The sequence below is a fragment of the Anolis carolinensis genome, chromosome 3 (genome assembly GCF_035594765.1).
Source record: "Anolis carolinensis isolate JA03-04 chromosome 3, rAnoCar3.1.pri, whole genome shotgun sequence".
Taxonomy (NCBI): domain Eukaryota; kingdom Metazoa; phylum Chordata; class Lepidosauria; order Squamata; family Dactyloidae; genus Anolis; species Anolis carolinensis.
Genome location: NC_085843.1, coordinates 55,830,758 through 55,849,934, shown reverse-complemented (window position 1 = coordinate 55,849,934; position 19,177 = coordinate 55,830,758). Strand labels below are relative to the sequence as shown.

Genomic DNA, 19,177 nt, shown 5'->3' with positions numbered 1-19,177 from the left:
TATATATCAGGCCTGTTTCCTGTTCTTGCAGCTTGAGCTTGAGGCCATTACTTCACTCTGCCCAACGGAAGAGCCAGCCCTTTCCTTTGTATCTTTTGCAAGAGTCAAATTGGCAACACTTCTCAGGACTTAAGAAAAGAGCTACCGCTTTTGTGCACCATGAAATAACAAAAGCAACAGCAGTAATAATATTTTTAGGAAATAATTTTTATACAGATATGAAGTGAAAGGCCCATGACCATGATGGGAATGTGTTGCATGAACTCCTGGCTCCAGCTGCCTGGTAATTCCAATATCTCAACAGTGTCCTAGACAGGATCTCCATTTATTTTGATCCATGCAGTTTTGCAGGTGTCATTGGGAACTAGCCAGCTGTTCTCTAAGAACCCTTCTACACTATCATATAAAATCCAGATTATCTGATGTCAACTGGATTAAATGACAGTGTAGATTTATACAATGAGGTTCAAAGCAGATAATGCAGAATATAAACTTTAATAATCTGAATTATATGGCTGTGTAGTATGCTCCTAAGGGTGCATCTACACCAACCAAAAGCAAACTTCAGCCCTCCAGGTGTTCTGGACTCCAACTTCCACAATTGTCTGTTAGGAATTGAAGTCCAAAACACCTGGAGGGCTGAAGTTTGTCCATGGCTGATCACTGTAGACTTAGTGTAGTTTGACATCACTTCAACTGCCTTGTCTCATGGGTATTTGCAGGAACTGTAATCCTACTCCCAGTATTCTAGTTCATATATGGGACACAATTTTATTCAAATACTATATATAACACTATGTAACAAAATTTGGAAAAAAAATCTGTTCCTGGTTTCAAAGTTTTATTTCCTGTTTAATTGTATGGTACTTACTTTGAAAGTAGTTGTTATACTCCAGAAACTTTGTTTTTGTGGCTGCCACATATTATGTTGAATTGGTTGAGACTATGGCCCTTCCACACAGTCATATAACTCAGAATATCAAGACAGAAAATCCAAAATATGGCAGTGTGGACACAGATAACCCAGTTCCAAGCAGATAAGGTGGGATTTTCTGCTTTGATATTCTGAGATATAGGGCTGTGTGGAAGGGCCCCGAGTTATCTGAGTCCACACTGCCATATAATGGCATGATAATGGTTAATGCAATATTTAATGGCTGGAGGACTTAAATGGGACTAGGTTTTAATTGGACTTTTGACTTTGGAGGTGTCTACGGACAACGCCAGCTTTTCGGCTTAGAAATGGAGATGAGCGCCAACCCCCAGAGTCAAACATGGCTGGACTTAACATCAGGGGAAATCTTTACCTTTTACTGTGAAATTATGATGTTGTGTTGACTGTTTATTGCCTATGTTTTGTTTTGCACTTGTTGTATTTTTTGTTACACACTTGAGTGTTATGTGAGCCGCCCCTAGTCCCTCTGGGAGATAGTGAGGAGATATAAATAAAGTTTTATTATTAGAATCATAGAGTTGGAACCCCCTGCCAAGTAGCAGGAAAATCACATTCAAAGCACCCCTGACAGATGGCCATCCAGCCTCTGCTTAAAAGCCTCCAAAGAAGAAGCCTCCACCACACTCCAGGGCAGAGAGTTCCACTGCCGAACAGCTCTCACAGTGAGGAAGTTCTTCCTGATATTCAGGTGGAATCTCCTTTCCTGTAGTTTGAAGCTGTTGTCCCGCGTCTTAGTCTCCAGGGCAGCAGAAAACAAGCTTGCTCCCTTCTCCCTATGACTACCCCTCACATGTTTATACATGGCTATGTCTCCTCTCAGCCTTCTCTTCTGCAGGCTAAACATGCCCAGCTCTTTAAGCCATTCCTCATAGGGCTTGTTCTCCAGACCCTTGATCATTTTAGTCGCCCTCCTCTGGACACTTTCCAGTTTGTCAACATCTCCCTTCAATTGCGGTGCCCAGAAATTGTCCAGAAATGGACACAATATTCCAGGTGTGGTCTGACCAAGGCAGAATAGAGGGGTAGCATGACTTCCCTGGATCTAGACACTATACTCCAGTTTATTATCATTATTATTATTATTATTAAAAAATGTATTATAACACATTTTGCAATAATGCGTAAAAAGTTTTGCTGTTTACTACACTTTTCCCATGTTTTTTTATGATAGAACCAACTAGGACATGACATTTATAACCCAGGAACAAAAATACAGCAGTCGCACTTATCCAACATAAGCAAGCTGGCAGAACGTTGGATAAGTGAATATGTTGGATAATAAGGAGAGATTAAGAAAAAGCCTATTAAACATCACAATAGGTTATGATTTTACAAATTAAGCACCAAAACATCATGTTATACAACAAATTTGACTGAAAAAGTAGTTCAATACACAGTAATGCTATGTAGTTCATTACACATTAATGCTATGTAGTTCATTACACATTAATGCTATGTAGGCTGTGGTGGAGGCTCCTTCTTTGGAGGCTTTTAAACAGAGGCTGGATGGCCATCTGTCGAGGGTGCTTTGAATGCGATTTCCTGCTTCTTGGCAGGGGGTTGGACTGGATGGTCCATGAGGTCTCTTTCAACTCTACTATTCTATGATTCTAGTAATTACTGTATTTACGAATTTAACACCAAAATATCATAATGCATTGAAAACATTGACTACAAAAATGCGTTGGATAATCCAGAACGTTGGATGAGTGAGACTCTAGTGTTAAGAGAGTGTAATAGGACTGTAGAGTGCCGGCAGGTTCGGGGGTTCCTGTTTCAAACCTCAAACCAGTGCCTTGCCTCTCCACCGCCATACGTCACGCTGTTCAGAGCCCCGATGCTTTCTGGGAGTTGTAGTCTCTGCGGCGCCCTCCCGTGGAAGAGAAACTTATGTCCGAGAGGTCAGGAAAACTCCATCTCCCATGCTGCATCTGTGCCTCCCTGTGAGGCCCGGGAAGGCGCCCGGCTGAGCCGTACCCAGGTTCACCTAATGAGAGGAAAGAGGGAAAGCCATGCGGGTTGGCTCCTTTAAGGCCCTCCCTCGTTGAAGCCTCCAGACTGTTCCGGCTTCTTGGCGGAGAGAGCAGAGCGAGCGGGAGAGGCGCGGCTGAGCATGAGTCTGTGGGCGCGGGTGGGCATCCTGGGCACCTTGGCGTACTGCATGCACGGCTCCAGGGGCAGGGCCATGGCCGAGCCCCGGGGCAGCCCCGCAGGCGGAGCAGGCGAGCGGCCCGAGCTGAAGCTGGTGCTGGTCCTCTTCCGGCACGGAGCCCGCACCCCGCTCAGGCCCATCCCGGGGGCCCGGCAGGTGAGCCAAAGCGCGGGGAGGGCGGCGGGACTTCAACTCCCAGCATCCCCGGCGGCTGGCCACCGTGGCTGGGGCTTCTGGGAGTTGGAGTATTCATGGCTGGAGGCACCCAGGTAGCTGTCATTTCACATTGCTCTCGCTCTGATTTAATGACCTGCGCTATTGGGAAGGAATGGGCACACTGGAGAGCAGGCATGGGCAAACTTGGGCCTTCCCTCCAGGTGTTTTGGACTTCAACTCCCACAATTCCTAACAGCTGTTAGGAATTGTGGGAGTTGAAGTCCAAAACACCTGGAGGGAAGACCCAAGTTTGCCCATGCCTTCTGTATAGTTTAGGAGTGGGATTTGTAACACTATGCAACACAATTTTGGTTCCTAGGTTAGAAATGTCATTTCCTAATAAAGAAATAAAAACAAATCTTTATTTATATCCTGCTTTTCTCCCATAAAGTAGCACTCAACGTATTAAATACATTACAAAACAATAATAATAGTAGGGTTGTTGTATGTCTTTCGGGCTGTGTGGCCATGTTCCAGAAGTATTCTCTCCTGACGTTTCACCCACATCTATGGCAGGCATCCTCAGAGGTTGTGAGGTATGGATAATAATAATAGTAGTTATAATCTTTTATTTATATCCTGCTTTTCTCCCAGAACGGGCCCTAAAGTGGCTCGCAACGCAAATCAACCATACATATAACAATAGCAGTAAAAGCACATATATAAACATAAAAATCAATCCATCAACATAAATATGCATTTTAAAAGCAATATACGTTAATGTGGAGTCTCGCCAGATCGGATTGCACTTCGCTCCAATCAATAAAAATTAGCCTTCCTGACACTAATTGTTTCTGGTGACTGCTGAAAGAGCACTTTGGTTTTCTCTATGTTCAGTGAGAGGCCAAGCTTTCCGTATGCTTCTGTTTAGAGTGGTTTGTGGGTCTTCTGAATGAGCACAGACTACAGAGTACCAAGATGCTTGCTTATAAAGCTATTGTCCTCCCAACCTTGCTATACGCCTGCAAAACGTGGAACGTCTACAGACGTCACACTCAACTCCTGGAACAATTCCATCAGCGTTGCCACCGAAGGATCCTGCAAATCTCTTGGGAAGACAGGCGGACAAATGTCAGGTACTGGGAAAAGCAAATACCACCAGCATTGAAGCGATGCTCTTACACCATCAACTTTGCTGGACTGGCCACATTGCCCAAATGCTTGATCACTGTCTCTCAAAACAGTTACTGGACTTCCAACTCAAGAACAGAAAACGGAAGATTGGTGAACAGGAAAATAGATTTAAAGCTAACCTTAAAAACCACAGCATAGACACTGAGAATTGGGAAGCCCTGGCCCTTGAGCGCTTTAACTGGAGGTCAGCTATGACCATCAGTGCTGTGGAATTTGAAGAGGCTCAAATGGAGGACAAAATGTGCCAAGAGGAAGGCGCGTCAAGCCAACCCTGACCAGGACCACCTTCCAACTGGAAACCAATGTCCTCACTGTGGAAGAACATGCGGGTCAAGAATAGGGCTCTACAGCCACCTACATATCCACCACCAAGACACAACTCTCAGAGGGCCATCATATTTGGACAACAAGGGATCGCCTAAGTAAGTAAGTTCCTAATTGTTTCTATCACAGGCTCTAGCATAAAAAACTATGGAGAAAAGGTTGATTAAACTGCAAAAACTTTTCTTTTGCGGGACATCCTGCACATTTTGCTATCGTTTTTTCAATGAAAAAACCCATCATAAGAGTCTCAATCATTTCAACATAGTTTGTGGCAGCCACAAAAACAAAGTTTCTGAAGTATAACAGCTACTTTCAAAGAAAGTATCACAACCGCACAATTAAACAGGAAACCACACTTTCAAATTTTGTTACATAGTGTAGTCTAGGAATGAGTTTAGGGATGGGTATAATTTCTATAAGGATTGCAGTTTTAGAATGAGATTTGCAGTTTAGGAACGGGTAGGGTTTCTGTGGGATTTGCAGTTTAGAAAAGAGAAGAATTGAAGTTTGGGGATAAAGTTTAGGAAGCTACAGTTTCTATGGGATTTGTAGTTCAGGAATGGGATTTATAGCTTGGAAATGGGTGTCCTTTATTTGAAATGCTTGAGACCAAACATGTTTTGGGTTTGTTTGTTTGGATTTGGGGATACCTGTATTTGGGTGCATCTACATTGTAGAATGAATGCAGTTTGACACCACTTCAAAGTGCCATGTCTCAATGCAATGGGATCCTGTGAATTGTAGTTTGATGAAATATTGGCACTCTTTGGCCAAGAATGCATGACGCCTTGTAAAACTACAACTCCCAGGATCCCACAGCACTGAGCCACGGCACTTACAATGGTGTCAGAGTGGTTTCATTCCACAATATAGATACATGTTTTGACTGCTCAAACCCTTGCTGACCAATGGAAGTACGAACTCTCCTATACAATTAGTTCGGGTTTTTTGCCCGAGGGATTCCAATGATTTGTAACATATAAGATGGGGTTTTTTTTGTTTCTGATTAAAAAGAGAACTAAATAAGATTATGACAAATTGCCATGGAGACTCAAAGTATTAATTGGGTTTTGGTGTTAGAAAATTATATGTCGCTTGAAAGGTTTATTCTTTATATGAACATGATAATAACTGTTATTATCTCCTTTTGTACATTTTTTATCGTGAACATTCTGTACATTTTATAGTTCTTTCTCATGGCCTTTGGTTAGTACAATAAATAGATTTACTGTTGTTGAATATACATACATTATGAACCTATCTTGAGAGCAGAAGCCAAGTCTCAAGCACAGAATTCATTTATGCTTCATGTCTACTCTCACCATACTTTGGCTTTTCCCCATTTCTGCACGCTTTAAAGACAGAGTCTAATGGAGCCCATCAAACAACACAAGACTACTTCCATTGGTTGCCTGTGGTACTCCATTTCTGAAATGTGTAGAAACTGAGGTTTATCAAGTCGGAAAGTAATTGATTCCAGTGAATCCAAAGGATACCCGTTTTAAAAAATGTGCAGGTATCCTTGAAATGGGAGGAGACATCAGCCACCCGTGTGATGGGAATGAAGTGGATGGTTGAGCTGGAAAGGGGAGGAGGCAATTCTATGTGATGGGGCCGAGTGAATTCCTTGTCTTCTTTAAACCCCATGAAACACCACATGAAGATGATTACACCCGCTTTCCCTCTTTGTGGGATGAAGTTCCTAATATACTTATTCTGAAAGTAATTTTATTTCTTCATAGAATGCAACAAACTTTATATATTGTGAATCGTCAAAAAGCAACAGTGCCACCTACGTGCACAATTTTGGAGTGTTTTCAAATTTCCACAAGGGACGCTCAGCCTGTACTTGGAATTCTTCGATAGAGAGATCCAAATTACGAACCATAGTTTGTCACCATGGCAGCTAAAGTGGAACCACAATGCTGTAACTGTACAGTGTGAAAGACTGTGCTCTAACTGTGTTGTTGTGCTCTAACTCCCAGTATTCCTGGCTATTGCCCAGGATTTGGGGAGTTGAAGTTTTCCTACTAAAAATTTAGGGCAACCCAGGAAATTTTCTAAGTGAATTTTGGCACTGCAAAAGAAAACAGAAGTCATTTGAAGAGCAGCAGAGGTAATTGAAGCTGCATTCTTAAACCAACTTACCTGGAAATGGGTGAGACTTACTTCGGAGTAGACACATTCAGAATTGTACTTTGCACGTACTTGCCCTCCACTGCTAGCCTAGCCAAAACTAGATTATGTACACTGAAACAAAGGATCCAGAGGGTTGTTCTGTTCTTGTTTGGATAAGCTCTTGGTACATAGTTCAAAGTGTTATAATGCCACACCTTGCTCCAGAAGGTTTAGTATTTCTTCTCTTATGTTGCCAAGCATAAATGTTTGGCAATGCAGAAGCAAACATCTGTGGTGGATTCAGAAAATTTAAGACATTGCACAGCTGAGGAAAGATACTCCATGTGATCATGGTGATATTATTGTGAGTCGTTTAATTGCTGCAATCTACACTGGCAGTCTTGTTTCCTGCATTGATCTTCAACACTCAGTACATTGACAAACTAGCATAGAGGTTAGGAAACACATTTTTTGGACGGCAGGATTTGGAGAACTGAGGTCCAGCACCCATCTTTGGAGCTGTGATAGGGGATTTGGCTTTTAAATGCTTTTAATTGAATCTTTTAAACACTAAATTTTAAAAATCTCTTAAATATGAATGGTTATAATGTGACTCTGTTGGTCTGATTGTCTTTCTTGCTTGTGTAAATGTACATTGAGTTTTATCTTTTGGTTTATGTTATTTTGTATTTTTATATGCTCTCTATATGTTGTAAGCCACTCTGAGTCTCCACTGGGGAGATGGGACAGGATGGAAATAAAATCTCATGGGTTGTACTTTTTCCCAAAAGGATATTTTTGTCATTTCCAGTTGTGTGATGCATCACCAAATAATGAACATTGGGAGCTATTGCCTGGCTTCCTTTGAGGTTCGCCTGCCACCATGCACATTATTAGTAGTTGTGAATTTACACTGACTAAATGGTTATTCACTTCTACTTTTACTTTGAGATTATCACAATAGGTTAGCTAATTGAGAATTCCCAAATATGAGGTCATTTATGAAATGATCTACTTTTAATTTCAAGGAACCTGTGTGAGGGAAAATATATATTTGTAATAGTCTCATTTTAATTTTGCAACCAGTTACACTGTATAACCAAACTCTGTCCCTCACAAAACACCAAAAGCAGAATTCTGTATTGGTTCTATCTGTGTGGTGCTTTTCAATATCCTTCAGAAGAATGTGCTTGTCACAGAAGATATCTTGCCTTCGCTCACTCAGTAGTAATGTTTTCTTTGGCCCATTGCGACAAAAGGAATTCTCCATAAGGTCCTTTTTTTCTGATTCCAGTTTTAGGGTCTTGTGACCTTCCATGTATTATTGAACCATGACTCCGATGAGCCCTATTCATAATGTTGTTTAAGTGAAGAATTGTAATCCAGCAATATGTGGAATGTTACCATGCTCTTGCCTCCATCCTAGTTGTTGACACCTTTTTTGGTCTCTAATGAACATTTCTGATCCTGTTGCTGGAACAGGTGGAATGGAGTCCTTCTCTCCTGGAGATTCCTGCTAAGACAGAGTTTGACTACACAGTAACAGATCTCACTGGTGGACCAAAGCCTTATTCGCCTTATGAAGAAAACTACCGAAAAATTACTATGAAGGTGAGGAAAATGTGCTTTCTTTACAAACAATGGTTCTTGCTTTTCCTCTTTCAAGAATCTTAAATAGCGCTTTCTTCCCCTTTTCCCAGGGTGGTGTGTTTGCAGGGCAGCTGACAAAAGTAGGCATGCAGCAGGTCTTTGCATTGGGAGAACGGCTAAGGAGACGATACATCAAGGAGACCAACTTCCTCTCGCCAGCATTTAAACCATCTGAGGTCTTGTGAGTTTCTTAATGGTATCGGTTTTCTTTCAAATAGCTTTGTGTTTTTCTTCTGGTGTCATTTTGCTCTTGCTCTCCACTACATCAGCCCTGATAGACGTCCTGTCTATTTTCATTTTCTCCCTTCTATAACCTGAGTACTCTAGGTATTGTGCAAATACAATATAGAAACAATAAAAAAAATTGATGGAAGCAATGCATAATAAAATTAGCAGCGCTAAGAACAGTGTAATATATGCTGCAAAAAATAAAAGTAGCAGCCAAATGATGTAGAATTACTGACATTTCTTAAAATGCCTAGGGAAAGCAAAAAATAAAACTTTGTTTGGCACATAGTCAAAACCAAGGCCAGTTTCTCTGGGCAGCATTTCAAAAATGAGGTGCCACCACTGAAAAAGCCCTGTCTCTTGTACTGATGCAGAGGAAGATTTTGGACAAGTCCCTGAGAATACAGATGGTTCAATGTGGAGAAGATTCAGACTAGTGTGTCCATCTCATACATTATGTTTGTAGAATTATAGAATTGGAGTGGACTTCAAGGGTCAGTCCAATCCCTGGCTGATACAGGAAACTATAGCTAAGAAAGCACTAAAAATCTGCAGCCAGCATAAAGGATTGGCCACCATGTTTGTCCTTCCACAGCGTTTGGTGTGGACAGGTGATGCTGAGCTGCTGATAGTCTGTAACAATGATGACATCCATGTTAGGTTGCACAATAAGGTGTGGCCATTTGTCTGCTCCATTTAATTGGCTACCTTCTGTCTTTCAGTGTCCGATCCAGTAATATTGTTCGGAATCTGGAGTCCACGAGATGTTTGCTGGCTGGGTTGTTCCAACAACAGAAAGAAGGTTAGCGACAGGAGAGCATTTTATTTCTCTTTTCTTGGTTCTGGTTTCCATGATCTCACATACTCTTTTCAGGAAGATGGGTACAGACCTTGAAATGTTGAACTGCAGCTCTCAGCATTTCTCGCCATGGCTGGTGATGGCTATGGCTGCTGGAATTACAGTGCCGCAATGTCTTGAGGGCTGCATATTTTCCACTTCTGTTGAAGTGGACTTCCTTCTGTTCAGTCCTTTTTGTTAGTTTCTGTCAAGTTGACTTCAACTTATGGTAACCCTATGAATGAGAGATATCCATGGCACCCTGTTCAAGTCTTGAAGACTCAGGGCTATGGCTTTCTTGGTTGAGTCTATCCATCTGGGATGCAATCTTCCTCTTCTCATATTGCCTTCTATCTTACCAAGAATTGTTGTCTTTTTAGTGAGTCATGCCTTCTCATGATATGACCAAAGTATACCAGTCTCAGTTTAGCCAACTCTGTCCGTCTTAAAGCATTCTCTAAGGGTATTATGTCAGGCAAATTGTGGAGGTCTGAGGACCAGGGTCAGAACCCAACCTGCCAGAGCCACATTCTCTTAGCAGCAATTGTAGTTTTAAAAAGCACAAATCTACTTTAAAATGAGCTGCAGGTTCCTTGCACACTTTGTTTTAGAGGAAATATTGGAGATGTGACTATCATCAAATTGTCAGCAGAGATGGGGTAGTAAAATATGTGGGGAGTGGAGTGCACAGGGCCAGTTTGTTGTTGTCAACTCCTTGGTCACCTTGCGACCTATGAATAGAACTAGACAGTGGGAGTGTGTCCGCTCTGGTTCTCTTGGACCTCAGGGCAGCTTTTGATACCATTGACCATGGTATTCCTCTGGACTGCTTTGCTGAGATGGGACTTGGGAGCACTGGAGATTGTCTTGTTTTCACATAAATATAAGACATATTTTCAAAAATGAGCAATGAGAAAACGATTGAAGCCCTGGTCTCTCAGGTAAGCAATCAAACATCCACCAACAGATGGCCAAAGAGAGCTGCCGTGGCACCTTCAGGTGGTTCAGAAGTTAATATCATGACAGGTGAAGATTATCATTTACAGCAGCATTCTGGAATGTGGTACCCTCTGGTTTGTTTTGGACTATACCTCCCATAATCTGAGTGGTGCGGGATAATGGGAATTAAAGTCTGGAGAACCTGATTAAAAAAGGCTGACATACACAGTCAACATAACTGACTTCAAAGGGACCTTGGCTGTTTTTTCCCCAAATGTTGCACCAAGGCAAACATAAGGAATGTTGTCATTAGACTACTACTCCAGTCACCCTTCATAAGCCAGGACTGATGGGGTTTATAGTACAAAAACACCTGAAGGACCACCTCTACTAGAGGGTTAATGATTTGCTATAGCTTCAGGAACTATGGGCAGTGGAAGCAGGTATCTAGCAACCTTTTCACTTTGACTGGTCAAACTGTTCCAACCATCAGTCTCCCCCCAAAACGGTATGATTTGTGACCCAACTCTAATAGGATCATAGGCAACTGGTTGATGTTTGAAAATACCTAAAGGAAAGTAAACTTCATATTCACAAAGTGACAGATTACAGCAAAGGAAAGGGAGATCACTTAGCTATCCGTCATGAGGAGAAAGTTCAGAATGGATCTACCATTATGATAGCTAGAAAGAAACTGAATGGATAGATTAGGGTAATGTCTACACTGCTTAATGTAGGGGTGGGAATTCCCATTTTTGGAAAGCAATCTCCCCGAGTTTAAAAGGTGGTGAAATACCTTGTGGGCACAAAGAATCATTTTAAGCAAATGTTTTCCAGAGAACCAGAAGAACTAAGCATCATGTGAAACTGATGTAAAGGTTCATTGTTGAGATCAAGTTGCTTGTTAAATGTAAATGCACTAATGCTCCTAAGGAGTTTGTGCAGAACCACAATTCCTTACAGAAACTAGTGCTTCTGTGCCTCAAAGCTCATAAAACATAATTATTGGGAAACTACTGGGAAAGGCAGAATCCTCTGGGTTTAACTCTTATTCCATAAAGTCAAGTATTTATAATGGTGGTGATAACAGTTGTAATGGTTTTGACTAGGATAATAGTATGCTGTGGTGTAAATTAATTTACATGGGGAAAGAATCATATAAGTCATTATTTGTATGAGCTGAATATATCACCAGCAAGTGTTTGAAGGCATGTGTTAATAAGTGGTATACTTTACTTGGCATTGAGCACAGTCGGGCCATTCCCTTATTAGTTTGTAGCCATGATTTAACGTTAGCTGGGAGTAGAAATGTAATTGGAATAGAGACTTGTATGCTTTCAAATGGAGATGAAGTTCTCTAATGAGCCTTGCAGAAATAATGGTAGAAATGGGGAGGAGGCTGGCCTAACTCCTAAAATCCAGTACGTAGCTCTAAGATTATAAATTATTTTAAATTGAGTGAAGCACAAGATATGTTAGACCTAATTCTAACATCTGAAGGTTTAGAACATTAATTCGGAGTTTATTAGAATGAAATGTTTTTGTCTATCAACCAGGACCTATTACCATAGTTACAGATGAAGCAGAATCAGAAATACTTTATCCCAACCCAATGAACTGCAAGAGGTTGAGACATATGAACCGGTAAGATACCATTGTGTGGTGCCATTATGCTGATGGAAGGCACAGTAGTATGTTAAAAGTGAATTTACAAAGGCTTTCCAAATATAGGGCATCCTCCAAAAATTCCCAATCCAGTGTGTATTTTGGTGGTATGCAAAAGATAGCAGTTGAAAGTCATAAGAATTTGGTGAACTATCACACCAGTATCCAGCCAAATTGGAAATCTTAATCTTGAATAAAGGAGCCATGACACAGCCAGCATATTTTTAAAACAGTACCCCTGAACTATTATACTTCTATAAGAATTAGATTTATAGTGGTTTTAGTTTTAAGATAGGCACAATTATAGAGATTCTGCAAAATAGCCATGGGCTATCTTGTTACAACAGCAATTTATTGATTTGTTCTGAAATATGCTCTTTCTTTAGCTGAGAACTTGTTGGGCTTTTGCAACTTTTTCTGAAATTTACCATTATCTCCATGTTTATTTATTTATTATTTATTTACAGTATTTATATTCCGCCCTTCTCACCCCGAAGGGGACTCAGGGTGGATCACATTACATATATAAGGCAAACATTCAATGCCTTAACATAGAACAGAGACAGAGACAAGACGTAGGCTCCGAGCTGGCCTCGAACTCATGACCTCTTGGTCAGAGTGATTTGTTGCAGCTGGCAGCTGGCCAATTGATTTTTTACTGCCAAGTACATACTATGTTTATTCCTCACTACAGGTTGTATAACCTGTATTTGTTTATATATGAGATGTCTTGGATTTTTACAATTCTTCCTATTTCATAGCTCCTCACATCTCTCTCCAGCCTCGCCTCTTGCTCATTTGCTAACTGTACAGTGTTCCCTCACTACTCCATGGTTCACTTTTTGCGGATTCGCTGTTTTGCGGTTTTTCAGTAAACTCTAAAAGACTATTATAAATCATAAAAAATTACAATTTACAGCCTAAGGAAGGGAGGAAGGAGAAGCCAAAGGGAGAGAAAAGGAGCCCAAGCGCCAACAGGAGGAGAAGGAGGCGATTTATCAACACAGGATTGGTTGATAAAGACTTAAAATAGTGTATAACTACTAAAATGTATAAATACTAAAATTAATATAGTATCCCTACTTCGCAGATTTTCACTTATTGCGGGTGGTCCTGGAACCTAACCCCTGTGATAAGTGAGGGAACACTGTATTGCATATGAGATGTGAGAAAGGAGACTGGGGATCCGAGAGACCAGTGAGCAAGGATGCCACAGATCCTGCTTTGAAGGCAGAAGTGGCTGGCTGCTGCCCCAAGGTTTTGATTTTTTGGTTTTCAGCTTTATGCATAAGGGAGGCTCAAGCTGTAATTGTATTGTACCTATTAATATCAAGACATCTCCAGATGGTTTATAGTGGAAGTAAACAAAACATTTTAACACATGACATCTGAAGATCTATCTCTTCTGGTAGGCTTACCCAGACAGTTTTTCATCAAGAATTTTAAACTCGCATCCTGTGTTTTAATCTTTGTTCTGAGTATTTTAATATGTATAGAAATATGTTTATTTTATAGAGTGTTTACAATAATTATGTGTTTTAACTATGTTGTAATCCACCCTGAGCCACAAGGAGAGGTGGGTAAGAAATGAAATTATTACAATAAATGAGCACTAAGTGTTTAATACCACTATAAAAAACAGTTAAAATAATGACAACAGAGGGTATCCTTGTGAAAATAGTTAAGTTTTCATCAGGTGTTTGAAGGTAATTTTCTTCCTTATAGCATCCCAAAAGTAACTCCAAAATTTTGCTACTGTCACTAAGAAGGCCTGCTTTGATGTCAGTGCCAGGTGGCATTTTTTTGGTTGTGGAGCAATGAATTCATTGATGATCTCAGTGGCTGACATGGCACATACAGGGAAGACTTATTGTCCTATCCTGCTTGCAAGGTATTTTCTAATTTGTTAACAACAAATCCCTGAACATAATATGCTAATAGGCAGCCAGAGCCCAAGACTGCTTTCCTTTATTGCAAGGTCCTCATATCTTAGCTCCCCATATCTAAGAAAGGCTCTATTTCTTTGGGCAACTTTCAGTAATAACCTGAAGCATTTGGTTTTCCTTGACAGAGAGGGGTTAGCTAATGCACAATTGCAGCCAGGCATTTCTGAGGACCTAAACACCATCAAACAAAAGATGGGCATCAGCGATGAAAATGCTGTGGATTTTTTTCTTCTCTTCGACAACATCTTTGCAGAACAGGTATACAGTACCTTTATAGAAATAGTTTGTTTTCTTTACTTAGCTGAGGAGTACAAGCAAGCTGTGGTAGAAAAACTTCTCGGTAGAACCAGGCCATTTGCAAAATCTGGGAGACAAAGGAATAGCTTACATCTTCTAATATTTTAATCCTCATGTGCAATTATAACCAACTTTTCACTTTACATAATCATACTAGTTTGCATTCATCACTAGCCATCCTTCAATAGCTTTCTTATATAATGTCTTTTCCATTGCCTAGTAGAAGTTAAAAGCTCAATTTCTTGAGTAATGATGCTCTACAGCAGGCATGGGCAAATCTTGGCCCTCCAGGTGTTTTGGATTTCAAATCCCACAATTCCTAACAGCCGGTGAGCTGGCTGGGATTTCTGCCCAAGCCTGTTCTATAGTGTACTGGTGGTATTGGAAATGCTATGCCCCCAGTCCATATGGCTCTTCTCTATAGACACTATACAATATAATTAATTTGTGCCAGGCCCAATCTGTCTCTCAGCAAAGCTTCTCCACCTTTCTTGACCTCATTGAGGACTTTCAGAGAACCAAAGATTTTCTCCAACATAATTTTATAAACCACCCTTGCAGTGTCCAGCATGCTAGCACTTTTTTCTTTAGGAAATAACACATCCATTTATGTTCTTGCCATCCCTAGCAGATTCTCCACACATCCATAACTGCTGTCCTTCTGATCCACTTCTACCTGTTAGAGCAGTAACATATGCATTCACATACAGTATATGGCCATGAGTTCATACTAAGAGAAAATGATTCAATCTATATTAAACAAAACATAGGAGTGGGGGCCTGTGGTTCTCCATATATTTTAGACTACCATTTCCATCATGTCTAGCATAGTCCCAAAAATATGGCCTTGAACGTGATGGAAGCCTGATTTGGAGCTCTTGTCTCCTTTCCATTAACCTCTTTCCCAGGCTTTTTCTTCACACATTATTATTTCAGGCACATGATCTACCAAGCTGTCCTGTTTTGAAGAGTTTTCTGCAAATTATTGAACAGAGGGCTGTGGACTTGCTGCTTTACATCACAAAACAAAATTTAAGGTGAGCAGGACTAGTGAGAGGTAAGTGGGAAGACCTTAAATGCAAACTACAGTTGCAGAATATAGAATGCACAGCGTGATCCTGAATTTAAAATACTTCTAGCATGTACTTCTATTAATTTTCATTTTAAAATCAACTCTTCTCTGAATGAGGTAAAATCAATCTAAACTGCTAAAGGTGTTCCGGTGTATGAAATTCATGCTTTTGAAGAAAAATATAAAATTCTTTCTCCCCCTGTAGGGAGACTCTTCAAATGTCAGTTGGACCTCTTCTCTATGCAATAGAGGAAAACATTAGGGGGGCAATAAATCCTCCTTCTCCTGAGATCAAGGCCAGGTATGAAGACTGCAGTCTCTGTTTCTTCTTCTCTTGCAGCCTCCAGGAAGGCTTTGTAAAGTACAGCTCATCCTAATAAGTACAAGCCGGTAGAAATACCGTGCTAAAATTGCAGACGAGAACAATAGACAAACATTGAGAGTAGTTATTTTTGAATTGGGGGGGGGGGGGGTTAAAACACTTTTAAAAAGCTAAATGCTGAGGAAATAGAAGAAAGTTGTGATGACTTTATAATAGCCACCTTGTATAAACCAAAGGCTTGTGTAATTCCATTATTTTGTTCTCACAGTGATGAACCACCAAGAAGGTGGATGTGAGCATATGGGGACTGTGGCAACTAGAATTCAGAAGGATAGTGTTTTTGATATTAGAAATAGCCTTACTGACCATGAATTTATCCATGAACTTGCAGCAGTGTTTCTCAAACTGTGCTCCTCCAGGTGTTTTGGACTTCAGCTCCCAGAAATCCTAGCCAGTTTACCAGCTGTTAGGAATTGTGGGAACTGAAGTCCAAAACATCTGGAGGAGCACGGTTTGAGAAAATCTGACGTACAGTAACTAATTCTGTACTTTAATGATGTGAAGATTATTTTTCTTCATTCCAAGAGAATAAACTTTTTTCCAAGAAAAGGATATACATGCTGTTATGTCTTAAAGAGATTTCTAGATTGAATTCCTTACTGTGGAAAGCCCACTTATAAATTTGATAGTTTAAACATGACTTCGTCTTTGAATGCATATTATACAGGTAGTGTCAGATGAACAAGCGTGATGAGACATTTGTATGCAAAATCTAAAGACCCCCATTCAATTGAATTGTTCTTGATGCACTGAAGAAACCTGTCTGTAAGAAAAGATATTATGTAAATAGAAAATGTAGCTGAGATAAATTATTTATATGGTGGATATATGTCTGTGGCTAACCTAAAATTGAATTATGATTATCTTGATGTTGCCTTAGGAAGCTCATTCTGTATGCTGTCCACGATGTCACCCTTTTTCCATTGCTGATAGCTCTGGGAGTCTTTAATTCCAAGTGGCCTCCATATGCTGCAGACGTGACCCTAGAGCTGTACCAGCAGTCGAAGGATTGGTTTATACGGTTGACCTATAATGGTGAGGTATGGACTTGCTTGACATTGGGCAGACAGTGAGTATCCAACTCAGGTTTATGCTTCATCTGAATACTTGGCAAATACAATATCAAGCAGCTTACTGAAGCTAATCCATAGGATGTTTAAATAACTACCTAGCTTCAAGCTCTTTTCTAGCCATTTACTTTTTTCAAAGCGACTTCGTTCATTTTGATGCAGCCTAAACAAACAGGAAAGCGTATGGCTCTCCAAATTTTGCTGAATTCCAGTTCTTATTAACCTGGTCCAGGGTGAAAGACTATGGAACAATCCAGGATATAGATGAGTGATAGTAATGTCTATCATGCGGTGATTTGCGGTTTTTTTCTTCTTACAGGAACAGGTTCCAGGAGGATGCAGAGCTGGTCTCTGTCCACTGGAGGACTTCCTGAGTGCTCTTTCGAACTATAGTGTGAAGCCTGAGGAATATAAAATACTTTGTTCCCAGACAGACACTTTTAACAGATGACTGATTAAGAAGAATGCTTAAATACGTTGTTATAACTTCCTCTTTCTCAACCCCATAAAAGCAAAGCATTAGTCACTCATGGTTTAACTTGACAGTTTACATGTCATTGTAATTAGCCTGCCTCAGTAATGCCCCATTTTGGAAACAAGCACCAAAATGAAAATATATGCCACATACCACATCTCAAGATACTCCACATACTACAAGAATTGGAAGTGGTTAACCAGACTATGCCACAATTCTCTTCGCACAAAGAGCACTAGATTTATAGGATATCCTACACCTGCCACTTATTTTGGTTTTTCATTTTCACTTCATACTGACAGAGAATGACCTTCAGCAATGTTGAATCTTAACAGACATCAATTTCTCACATATCCTGGTTAATATTTATCACATTGATATGGGAAATTAACAAATTCCCATCACATTTTAATACATATAGGACCAAGGACTCTTCCACATCCATCTAACTTTATCTTGGTTCCAGAGTACCTTAGTAACCATGCTTCTTTTCAGAAACTTCAGCTATTATCTAGGATGAAGTCTATTACTCAGAACACTGTAGAAGTCACTTTACTGGGTGGTTGGAGATTGGTTATAAAAGCATTACAAAAATGGCTTTCATTATTGATGCTGCCAAGTTAAAGCTGAGGTTACAGCAGCTCAGAGAGCCTGGATAGATATAACCAGATGCAAGCAGGTTAAAAGAATGGCTGTGGACAGTGTCAAGACCACATTCCAAATAGTATTTAATACCCAAAGCTGTTAAGTGTCAAAGACATGAATACTTATCAGAGGATTCTAAGTGGTTGCTATCTGTTGCAACATGAGTTAAGTTGAGCAGGCTGACTTAGCTTTGTGATGTTTTGAAAGCACTGCATAGCACTAGACGGGGGACTTGAAGAAAAAGCCAGTTTTAGTTTGCTGGAAGTTTACATCTGTAAACAATGGGAAGTGTTGAACAATGCTAATCCAGAAGAACTGGTTGTTACTGCTCTTCAGTTTTTCCTCAGCTGCATATAAACAGAAGTTGGATCCAAAACCAGATACAATAATGATTGCAACAGAAACTAAACTATGGTTTCTTGCAGAGAATGGAAGCTAGGCACAGATTGATTGGAACAAAATGTTAGGTAAAGTTTTGAAATTCCTAACAAATGAGGATTTTCAGCCTTGTGGATAAAAACCCTTAAGTTATCAGGTATAAATATCTTATGGCATTCAAGTTCCAGCTATAAAAAGATAGCATGTAAGAGATTTTGGTTGTTTTAAGAGTGCAAGGCACTTGTTACTCTAGAACACAATTTAGCATGACTAAACTTCAAGGACCTGTATATAAAGTCCCTTAACCCTGTCCCTTAAGCCTCAGCAAATTTCCCCAGAATCTGGTTGTATTGAGGAACATGATTTCTAAGACTTGTAGAAATGCTGCAACCTGTGAAGATTGCGGTATGACAAGGCAAATTGTTTCCCCAGCCCTATGCACTCATGAGCGGGAATGAGACTGTGCTCGCCCTGTCTTTTGTACACTGAGCAGAACTGAAACACAATTGAGAGCAAATAATAAAATGTGCAAGTAATACAATTTAAGGTAGATCAAGTTGTGTTATGGCTGAAAATGTGTCTTTATCGGGCTTGCAATGTAAAACTTTACTCAGAAGTACTTTGAAACAAACTGAAAAATAATTTTACCAAACACAAAAGGCAAGCTTTGAAGAGCTACCAAATGGCATCACT

At 40.2% G+C, this 19,177-nt stretch overlaps 1 protein-coding gene across 1 annotated transcript; it reads left to right on the top strand.

The window, feature by feature from the left end:
• Nucleotides 1-2,894: 2,894 nt before the first annotated feature.
• acp6 (acid phosphatase 6, lysophosphatidic) lies at nucleotides 2,895-19,025 on the top strand. Its single transcript, XM_003219092.4, has 10 exons — nucleotides 2,895-3,263; nucleotides 8,382-8,510; nucleotides 8,600-8,730; nucleotides 9,500-9,579; nucleotides 12,111-12,198; nucleotides 14,291-14,423; nucleotides 15,399-15,499; nucleotides 15,740-15,835; nucleotides 16,797-16,956; nucleotides 17,306-19,025. Exons 1-10 carry the CDS (start codon nucleotides 3,069-3,071, stop codon nucleotides 17,435-17,437), a joined length of 1,245 nt encoding a protein of 414 aa, XP_003219140.1. The 5' UTR covers nucleotides 2,895-3,068; the 3' UTR covers nucleotides 17,438-19,025.
• Nucleotides 19,026-19,177: the final 152 nt, after the last annotated feature.